This window comes from Seriola aureovittata, chromosome 3, assembly GCF_021018895.1.
Source record: "Seriola aureovittata isolate HTS-2021-v1 ecotype China chromosome 3, ASM2101889v1, whole genome shotgun sequence".
Taxonomy (NCBI): domain Eukaryota; kingdom Metazoa; phylum Chordata; class Actinopteri; order Carangiformes; family Carangidae; genus Seriola; species Seriola aureovittata.
The window spans coordinates 8,391,016-8,402,282 of NC_079366.1; the positions used below are offsets into that span (position 1 = coordinate 8,391,016).

The 11,267-nt window shown below is 40.1% G+C and overlaps 1 protein-coding gene across 1 annotated transcript; it reads left to right on the forward strand.

Annotated features, from left to right (window-relative positions):
• Positions 1-4,977: 4,977 nt before the first annotated feature.
• Positions 4,978-9,642, forward strand: rps15a (ribosomal protein S15a). The gene is made up of 5 exons (XM_056372941.1): positions 4,978-5,002; positions 5,901-6,038; positions 6,359-6,438; positions 6,815-6,900; positions 9,510-9,642. The coding sequence occupies exons 2-5, from the start codon at positions 5,906-5,908 to the stop codon at positions 9,601-9,603; spliced, it is 393 nt and encodes a 130-aa protein (XP_056228916.1). The 5' UTR covers positions 4,978-5,002; positions 5,901-5,905; the 3' UTR covers positions 9,604-9,642.
• The last annotated feature ends 1,625 nt before the right edge of the window (positions 9,643-11,267 follow it).

An 11,267-nucleotide genomic window follows, 5' to 3' on the forward strand; every position in this document is an offset into this window, starting at 1 on the left:
ACTGTACATGTACCAAATAGGGAAATGTATCATGCAGGTTCACTACTGTCAGCTCTTTCAGTAAAAAAATACAAACCTGATGTCAAGGACGTCTTACAAAAACACTAAATCTTTGGCAATTTATTTTTCATTATTCTATTTTACTTTTTCTCATCCCCATTGATTCAGCTGGTTCAGGTTATCCACAGGATCAGGCTTCATTGGAGTCAAAGATATTTTGTTAATTGTTCCTAAAGCTGGATCAGTGTTCTCCTCCAGGCGGCATACCTCCAAACGTAGTAGCAGTTCTTCCCAGATACAGTCAGAGTCCTCATCTGGTATATCCAGGAAGCACAACCACAGCAAAGGTGCAGTCTGGGAGAGATCCAAAGACCGTCCCAAGGCGGCAGTCCAACTCCCTCAATCACTGGCAGACAGAAATGTCATGACAAATGAGCTTCACAAAGCCCCCCTGAATCTCAAACGCTCAGTTTTTTTGTGTAGAATATATGAAGTGATAATTATCTGAGGCAGGCATCTGAAAGCCAGAACAATCATTGAGCTATGATGTTCAAACATCTCCCAAACAGTTGTTGTCTTTGTAGCAGCTCAGGGCAGAAAGTACAAGACTAACTACACTAGCAGCCCCGTGTGGCTATTATCGTCATTACACACCAGAAAACAAGTGTTTGGATGGATGAAAGATGGAGTGAGGCAAGACTCAGTTTGTCCGGGTCAGCTCTACGGGCTTCATTCAGCTTTGATCAGTCTCAGGCTCGGCTCAATGCAGCCTGTTTCTTTCCTGTGAACTGCAGTTCTTGTGCGTCCACTGTTGTCACCGTTGTTGTCATGGTAACCCATAACAGCTGGAGTCAGGGATGGACGGATGAAATAGTCCTCCTTCCAGAAATCCTCAGAGGAGCTGAGGGCTGCATGTTTGCCCTCTGAACTCTCAAACTGTCAACTAGACACAAAGTGGAGAATGTCACAACCTTTGTGCAAACGCCCACAAATACAGCAGGAGACTGTATGAATACTGTGATACTCTGAGAGTGAATACTGCAGCTCTACACACACATGTGTATGCAAGCCTTGCATTATCTTAAGGTTTGGCAGCAGGCAGGATGACTATCTCCACCGTCCCAAAGTGACCAATGTTTCCACAGACGGTTAAGACTTTGTGGCGGTGAGCTGCTACAATTCACCCTTTACTTCAACAAAAACTGCATCTATTGCCATACTGGAGTTTAATTTAACAACATAGAGGTGACTGTTAGTGTCACCCATCAAAGCATCAAGAGTTGGATCCAGGACCAGCACTGACTCATTTACAGACCTCTGGACCTTAAAATGCACAACACAAGCAAACATGTTGGAGACAGAGCAGTGTGGGAAGTTTGGGAAGAGGGAATAGACTGGCTACTGAGTCAAAACCACTTTACTTCAAACATCTGTGTCAGAGTCGTGCCACTGCTGATTCGGCAGATCCAGAGCTGTGGTGGAACGCTTAAAAAGGCTAGAGACCGAACAAGTGTCTGGACTATGTCAGCAAACCTGCACATGAAAAGAGGGAGAATTTGTCAAACGTTTAGATGGATTTCACATTGAGAATGAAGAAACCAGAATCCTTCTATTAATAACAAAAGATGTGCAAGATTTTTTTTCCCGTGAGATTTTCATGCTTTCATTCATGATAAAAACATGTATCTTTCTCCTATCATCTTGGATTTTCAACCCTTTGGTTTTAGCTGGAATCATTTTGTATAACTAAATAGACATTTAGGGATCGGTTGACTAACTCAAAATAGGTCCACACTGTGTTAATCTGAAATCCTGAAAACAATGTGCATCCACAATGTTTTCAATGTGTCATTTCTGTGTGTGCGGAGGCTTATGTCATTGTTATTTAAAAGGTACATTTTATTCAAATGTGAAGGCTGTGTTTTTGTATTGATCCATCATGGAGAGTGTCTCTGGAAAATGTGAAAGTTGCTGTCTTGGTTATAGACGCCAAAAACTCAGAGGACGGATCTATCTATATGCTCTACTGATTTAATGTGGACAAGGTCTGAGTGAATGTAGTCAGATGTAAAGAAAGTAAAGAGGTATACAGATTGTATTTTGTATCCCCACAGCTCCTCCAGATGATGCTCTGCAACCTGACGGTGAGCATACAAAGAAAATGTTGTATCAATTCTCTCTGTCTCTCTCTCCCTCCCTCCCTCTCCCTCCCTCTCTCTCTGTGTGTGTGTGTGTGTGTGTGTTAGAGATCAATGGGTTACCTCACGAGGTCCTGTGTTAATAAAGTAGTGGGCCAGCTCCAGGGTCGCCACAGCCCTGGAGCTGGGATTATGACCCCTCTTCTCTTCAGTCTGTATTTGCCTCCTGGGACACAAGTGTAAAATTGAATTATTAGCCACGCTGGGTGAGAGAGACACAAAGGCAGAGAGAAAAAGAGAAAACTTATTGCTGCACGGCCTCGCCCAAGACCTTGAGCTCAAACCTCTGCCCAAGCTCTCTCCTGTGCAGCAGTGAGGCGTCGATTACATGCTGGTGGGTCGGCTGCAGGGACGACAGAGACACAATACAGGTCAAAACTTCTTTTTATTGAAAAAAAAAAAAAACCCATGTCTCTGTGCTTCCTCCAGAATGAAATAACTCAGGTTGGATCCCTGAGCGGCATGTAAATTACTGAGGTTGGGTTCTGTAGGCCTCAATATCTCAGAAAAGAAGATTCTGCAGAAAATGAAGCAGTTGGAGACTAGACGGAGAGAAAATGTGTTTCTTTCTTTCTTACTAAAGAAAATATTAAAAAGAAGGTAACGTTTTTACCCATGTCTGTTTGTTTGTTTGTTTGTTTCATTGTCAGCAGGATTATGCAGAAAGTACTGAACTGATTTGCACCAAACTTGGTGGAGGGATGGGGCATGAGTCAGGGAAGAACCCATTAAATTTAATTTTCTTTCTCCAAAGTGTGGTATATGTTATTTGACAGTGGTCTTGGTGGAGTTCTGTGCTCTCTGAGTGCCCTTCTAGTATTATTATATATTTTATTATATCATTATTACTGGCACTTTAATGTGTAATCAGCATTTTACTGTCGAGGCTGTGAAGTGGAGCTCATTTGAAGTACTTTATATGATAGTTAAATCTGTAACAATGCACCATATTTTATGTTTAAATTGAAATGAAGTTGGCTGTAGGGGCAAACTTAACAAATAATGGTAATATTGAAGTAAAGTATATGAGGTAAAGCACCTCAAAATTGTACCTAAGTACAGTATTTGAGTAAATGTACATAGTTACATTCCCCCACCCCTATTAGGAAAATTCAATTTAATTCACTACTTTTTTGTGTATATGGACAAGCTATATCTCATTTATTTATCAGTTTTAGAAACTTCGCTGCTTAAATGATGGGCTGAAGTTGATCCTCTGTAACAGATCGATAAAGGCAGATATAAAAAATCAAAATACTGAAAGTGTGATTAGATTTTCTCTCATTAAATAATCGACATTCCCTCTCTGGATACTAACTGAGTTGTATTTCGTCCTGAGGTGTGAACAACATTCACATTCTCAACCACAACCTTTTCGTGCTGGTGGAGATAACACCAACTACCACAGAGTCAGGAGGATGCTGCCAAAAAATTAGATTTAAAATAAATAAAAAGGGTCGCTGTCTGCAAGATAAAAGACCTAGATTAGATGTCTTTCTAATTGTCGATGTACATGGACACAGTGTAAGTAAGTTACAGAGACCTATTTGACAAGAGCCAATGAAATAGATCACATCTTGCTACAAAAGTCATTTCCTGAGCTCTTTGATGCCTCCTGTTTCCCCCAGAGGAGCCAGTCTCTCTGTCAGCTCTTTCTTTGTAATTGGTCAGCTGTAGAGCAGCACAGAGATCCATGGTAAGCCGGGTGGATTGGCTGTCTCATGTGCTGTGATGGCTGCTGCTATTGGTGATGAAGACCTCATGTTCATTCTGGTGTTTCTACAAGGAAATAAAAAAAATGTATATATATGAAATGAGCTCTGGCTGTCAGTTATGAAATTCATACACAACTGAGACTAAATAGAGAGAAAGGTTATGTATAAAAACATGTTGTGTTGTGTTGTATAACAATATCAAATATTTTGCTTGGAGTATCAGGTTATTCAGTATGAAATCACTCTTAATGACATTTGCTTTAATACCACACATAATGATTTCTCTTGCGGTAGGTGCAAGTAGTTGGCTTTTGGTTGAAAACCAAAACCTAATTAGTTCTTAATTTCTTAATGTGTGATCAGAACCTGTTGGGTATGGTCCCTAAATATGCAGGGTAAATGCCCCTTACTAAAGATTCCTCTTTAGTTAGGTATGTCCTCCCAAAATCAGGTCAGGTCCCTTTGTAACCACATATTAAGCCTAGATTTAGAACTATATTATGTCTTAAGGATTTTATGATTTTTGTGTCATTGGCTACATGCCTTATAAAGGGCTCTGATATGAGGCACTAAAAAGCTTTTTTTCCCTTTGGTTTCAAATAAATCCAACCAAATAGTTATGGCTAAACCAAATGCATAAGAATGGTGCATGTAGTTATTCATCCTCAGTGCTGGGTGGCGCTGCTTTAAATCTGACAAGTAATTACTAAAGATCGTGTATTGGAAATCTGGTTGCAAGATCAACATTTGAATAAAATGTCTTAATAAAGCATGTTCAGAAAGTTCCTTGTAGAGATGACGGGAGGCTGAGTAAGTATTGAAATATGCTCAATAAAAACTTTCAGATTACATCAAAGTAACGAGGTCATAAGACGAATTACCAAAAACGTACTAAATATTCAAAAACTCTTTGTGGCATTTTATATTATAATGGGCACAGTACAGTAGGCTACGTTACTTATTGACGCGATTAGAGACAGTATTTTCGTGAGGGTGTGGGTCATCTCCACTTGAAAATGTCTTTGATTTTTTTCCCATATTGCATTGCAGTTTCTTTCTACTTCCTCTTTCCGCCATATTGCAGAACCGGTAAGATGTCTTTTTCCACTGTCACCTTCAATCTTTTAAGTATCTAAAGCATCTGAATGTTAAATATTACATTTATTTGACCATCTTGAAGCGAACGGTCATAGTAATGATTTGGGACGATTATCGTTTCGATTATTGAAAAGAATAATTCATATTTGGGCTTCAGATTTCATCTAACAGTCTCTGAACGGCCCTGGGAATCGGTGCGTTCAATGCGCCTTGATGAACTGTTAGCTTAGCGACCACATAAATGTGTTTCCACTCTTAAAATGAGAACTTTAATTTCTCCGGTGATGTCCATGTGCAACACATTTTATGCGCAGCCTGTCCAGTGTTTATCGTTATTTCTGCAAATGTCAGCAAATAGCTTGCTAATGTAGCCGACGAGGCTAGGTAGCTACAGTCTGCTCATGAAGGACCATGCTTTTGTGGGAGTTTCTGTGCATGACTTATTCACTGTATCCCAGTCAAAAAAAGCGGTAACTGCTGTGTGTAATGTTCAGGTGGCATCAGAAAAGCAGTTACTCAACGTCACATATGATTGGTAGCCAAGATGCTAATTGGTAATTGTGATAATTGAAGGCGTCGCGATTTATTAAGTGCTAGCCAGACTGTGCTTACATTTTGAATTACATCTTGACGGTAACATTTTCGGGGGTTCAAATTTGGGTCCTGTTTTGAGTGTGTTCCTGTTTCCATGGAAAAGCAGCTTTCAAGTCTCAATGTGTATGAGGTACATCATGTAGAGATGTGATTAATTTGGACTAGTAAGTATTGACAGGTAGAATGGTTTTGGATCACTGGAATAGGTATGGGATATGTAATAAGGCGGTGCTTAGTTTTTATAAAGTTAAAGCTCGTGTTAATAACCTAATTATTTTCTCCCGTATGTCTGTAGGCATCATGGTGCGCATGAACGTTCTCGCGGATGCTCTGAAATGCATCAACAATGCTGAGAAGCGTGGGAAACGCCAGGTCCTCATCAGGCCATGCTCCAAGGTTATTGTGCGCTTCCTAACCGTCATGATGAAGCACGGTGAGTTATTAGTTCTATTGAGTCTGTGGTGATCTGAAAACACTAAATTATTACTATGGCTACATAATAGTGGCACTGCTTTGGACCAGTTAATATATGTGCTGCTGTAAACCTACTTGAAGGAGGTATCTGTTACTAAAGAGAGGAAGTAAACGTGTCCACATCTAGCTGAAGAGGTTCTTTAAGTAGTGATAATGGTTGTTGAACTCGGTGTCTCAGTTGGATCAAATCTGAGACACTAGCTCATCTTGTCAAAAGGGGGAAGGTCTGGTGTATGTGAGTGTTTATTTAATCTTGATGTTTGTCATTTGTACCCCCAGGTTACATTGGTGAGTTTGAGATCATTGATGACCACAGAGCCGGAAAAATTGTCGTCAATCTCACAGGCAGGCTGAACAAGGTAAAGTCTATTTACCGCATATCCTCTTTAGTTAACACTATTTGTAAGATTGTTTCTAATTTGTCCTGGCGAAGGGTGAACATAAACTACACAGAAAATTTTGATTTTTGAAGTCTCTGTTCTGTATAGCTGTTTGCATCAGTGCCCTCAGGCCAGTCTCTCAAGACTTAAAATGTTTTCTAACTACTGTTATTCTTTTTACTCTGTGCTTAACTGTGTGATGTTAAGTGGTAAATACAATAGCCCCAAACTGAGTGGATTATCAAAGTTAACACAGATGGAACATCTTATTATATTCAACCTGTAGCTTTTTATGTGTTTGGTACCTTGTATGGGTGGAGTGTGAACCAGATGTTGTTGTTTTTTCCTCTTTCAGTGTGGTGTGATCAGTCCACGTTTTGATCTCCAGCTCAAGGACCTTGAGAAGTGGCAGAACAACCTGCTGCCCTCTAGACAGTTTGGGTGAGAATCCCTGTACACTGACTCTATTGTACAGTTTATAAACTGAAATGTCAAAGTAATGTATGGGTGAGTGAACTGGAAATGAGAGTTAAGACTTGTTTTTAGAGTAAAGCTTGTTGACATTATCAGTCCCAATGGTCTCCAGTCCTGGTCTCTTGATCAGAGTTACAGCAGCGGTGTGAAGTGTGTGCTGTCATCGTGCTTTCTCTTGCTCATCACTCTATAGTGGTTAAGAGAAATTGATACATAGTTGATTTAATCAAGAGATTTATGGATAGTCGGTCAGTTAAGGCTCAGAATCTTAAAATGCCATATTCGTCTTGTTTTTGAAAGTAGTGTTGATTTCAACATGTTTTTAAATATTGATCTGCATTGGTAATGCATATCAGTGGCAAAAATTTCACTGACAGTTTTCTTTTCTACAGCAGTTAATGTTGCCCTAAATACAATTGTTTCAGTGGTTGTCTGTAGGGAGGGGCATCCTTAAGATTTTAACAGCTCATCCGGCTCATCAAATGTGGTTCTCAACAACACTTGTATCGCTTCTTTTACTTTAATAGAAAAGAAGCAAATTAAGGACAGAATTGACATTGGTTTATTTATATGTACTGATTTATAAATTAACATTCTTGAGTTTCAAACTGGAACAGCATTATTTAGAACATTTCACAAATGATTACTTCTAATCATTTACCCACATTAGTATAATTTGGTTAACTGTGTGGGTTCCATGCTGTTAGCGTACATGACAAACCTGGGATAACAGATCGAGCCAGGCAGTCATACTGCATTTCTCCATCTGTATGTGATGTACTTCGGCTGGATGTTTCTGCCTTTTCAAGCTAAAGACTTGTTGCACTTGAGTGTAACCACACTTTTGAATGTTTGGTTCACTCGGCCACTGTCACTTAAAGCAGGGTCTCAGTGTTGTGTGCGTGCTTCACGGTACTGCAGTGTGACAATGCTACCCCCACCCCTCGCACATAGGCTTTGTGGGAGAGATCCCTCTTCTGGATTGGGACTAGCAAATCAGAAATGGACTTGGTGAAATAAAATGTGCAAGATAACTTTCAGGTTGCAATAATAAATAGGAAATCTGTTTTCTTAATTTGTATAGCAGCGAAAGATGAATCCATAACATCAGAGTTTATCAATACTACTGTCTTTTAGTAATTTAGCACATGGGTCTATTAAATACCGGGTTTCGGTTCCCATCCCTAGTTGTCTGACAGGTCACTGAGTCAGAGGAAGCAAAGATGAATGATGAAAAGAATCCCTCCAGAAGCTGTGCGCTAATGATCACTGCCCTGTAGATACACAGCCACGTCTGGTCTTTTGTGACAGAAATGGTTACTGTTTGACGAAGGGTCTGTCACTCCCTTCATGGTGTTTCCTGTATATTTGTACAAACTGACTGGTATTCATACATCGTACATATTCAAGGAGGCTAAAACATAAATATAGAATGGCTGACTAAATGGGTTTTGTATATACATCGTGGTAATGCCTGAATTAGAGCATAATTGCACATTTGTGGTGGGCAGTTGGCATGACTTGATTTGTATGTGTAATCATCACATGTAGCTCAGACATTGATCATTTATCAACATCAAATCTGAAAAATATGAACTTAAACTAATATTGATTCATTAGGCACCAGGCGTCTGTTCCTCTGAACATGCTGAATTAGTTTTAGTGGTGTTAATTATTTGAAGTAATTTTTTTTCAACCCTTCACTGGTACAAGGAGTTCTCTGCGCATGAGTATTAAGTAAAACTTTCTTTGAAGTCTTTATTCTGCATTGTATATTGGACATTTTTGTTTTATTAGAGGATATAGCAGCTACAACAGGGAATGGCATGTAAAGGTCATGAGCTTGACTAAAATGTACATTGAGGATTACAGGGTGTTTATAAAGATGTCATTATGTTTAGATTTAAAATGAAATTTGCATCTCATATCACATTTAGTTTTGATCGCTCCAGTGGGTGCTGGCTGGCTCACGGCTTCACTGAATAGGTCGCCTGTAGTTGTTCATCAGTGTAGTGACTGGTTTCATGCTTTACTTCCAGAGTTTCACCGGCCTGTTTTTGTTGCTTTTGATTTGTCTGCTCACACCATAATCAGAAAGCTTTTCTGTCTATACACAGCCAACCTGCCTGGAGTTGATTACAGTTCACTGTTGTATATGACGCTCACGTTAGCAGTCTGAGATGCACTAAATGCATCACCCTGCTGTGACCTGTAGACGAAGAGCATCACCCTGTTACACATCTTTCTCTTCTACAGTTGAAATTGTCTTCATATAGTTTATAAACTTGTGTGAAATGCAGGTCATAAAGTTTGTTTTGGTATTAATCACATGGTTCAGTGTGTAACCTCCCCCTCTAGTCTAAAGTCAATGTTTTCAGAAGCCTCCCCTCCACGTGCTACACTGACAGAGTGAAGACAATTCAAATTAATTTTTTTAAAGTGATGTATTAACTGTTGATTAATTCTGTTGCATGTGAATCATGCTTCACGTACTGCCTGTCTTAATGCTACCTTGAAAACTTGCAGTATGATAGGTTCAGGTAATGCAAATAACATGTTGACTTCTCTTTCCACAGATACATTGTGCTGACCACCTCAGCTGGCATCATGGACCACGAAGAGGCCAGACGGAAACACACAGGAGGCAAAATCCTTGGATTCTTTTTCTAAGATGTAAAGAACTGCAAATAAAAATCCAACCAGGGGAAAGCTGGTCGTCTGCTGTTGACTTATTTCATACAAAAAGGTGTCTGTAGAGGTTCAATAACTGTCCTTTGGACAGGACAAAAATCCTTGGAGAGCACACTAGGGTGTTGGTCGTGTTTGGTAACACAACTTGACAATCTAACTCCTGCAACAACATTTGATTCTGTCCTCAAAATAACAGACATATAAACGTTTGTATAATGGACAAAACATTAAAACATCATACAATAATCAAAAAAGGTACAATGTGCACACTTTCCTGTTGATCAAAAACTCACCAAACACTATTAGGAACACCTGTTCACTTCTTAATTCATGCTATCATCCAATCAGCCAATTATGTAGCAACAAAGCAATGCACACATTCATGCAGGTTCAGGTCAGGAGCTTCACTTAATGTCAAATATAAGTGGGAGAAAAGAATTTCATGTGACTGGCAGAGCGGCACGATCTTCAAAGAGATGCTTATATACAGTGTGGTCCAAACGTTTGAGACCACTTTCCCATTCACTTAAAGTGGTCTCACACTTATGGATCCTACTGTATGTGTGTGTGTGTGTTTGTATATGTGTGTACACTAAAGTGACAACATGAAAGAACTGTGACATGAAAATGAAGGAAAACTACAAATAAGATTAATTTTGGGTTTAATGTCAGTTTTAGCTACAAAATGTTAAGCACTATAACACCAGTTTCCAAGGCAACATGAGACAACAAATCTAGAGAGACTAAAGAGACTGCTGGATCCAGGGACCAAACAAGCATGCTTTAAATGTGCAGACAAGATTTAATGGCATTTTTTAAGACTCAAATTAAACGCTTGTTTGACTGTGTAGGCATGAAAAATAACTTCGAACACTAGTAATGAAGTGATGAAAGGAGTTGGAGGAAGGTCATTTATGGTCATTACTTTTCAGCTGGTGTGTGTGTGTGTGTGTGTGTGTGTGTGTGTGTGTGTGTGTGTGTGTGTGTGTGTGTGTGTGTGTGTGTGTGTGTGTGTGTGTGTGTGTGTGTGTGTGTGTGTGTGTGTGTGACTGAGATAGAGAAATACATTCATCAGTCATCCCACCAATCGCAGCTTATGGGAGGCATGTGGACTCCTGTTGTGACAGCAAAACTGAAGCAATACAGCAAGTGGAGAATTTTATGACATGACCAGGGGACACATCCCAGAGGACCATGTCTATAAAACAGTATGCACCTGACAGCGTACAGAAGTTGTGCTCCTGCCTTCAGACAAACCTCAAATAAGCACATCCATGTAGTAGCTGTCCCCCCCAGTGGCTAGTAAGAGCTGCTACATCTCTGCTACACGGCTGCCAGCTTGTAAAAAGCCCCGGCTTTCTGCCCCTGCAATCCTCTCACTCGTGACCTTTTCAGGGGTCCTCAGCGTATTTTGTCGCGTCCCCAACCTCTTTGGAGTCTGGCTGCTGACCTTGCATTAGACTCTGAAGAGGAGAGGTAACAGGCTGCTAATGCAATAGCTCTGTCCAAGTGCTCCTTGTGGGCTAAGCACACAGACTGATTGCCTCCCTCATGGCTTCACAGCACTTAAGCGCTGCCTTGTAAAGGAAAGAAAACAAACTCTTAACGCTGCTGCTGTTTTAAAGACCGGGGATACCAGCCAG

Excerpts from the sequence above, each read along its gene's own strand:
- rps15a (XM_056372941.1), top strand. The coding sequence starts at position 5,906 with ATGGTGCGCATGAACGTTCTCGCGGATGCTCTGAAATGCATCAACAAT. Across the intron at positions 6,439-6,814 it reads TCACAGGCAGGCTGAACAAG|TGTGGTGTGATCAGTCCACG; the intron begins GTAAAGTCTATT and ends TTCCTCTTTCAG. Across the intron at positions 6,901-9,509 it reads CTGCCCTCTAGACAGTTTGG|ATACATTGTGCTGACCACCT; the intron begins GTGAGAATCCCT and ends CTCTTTCCACAG.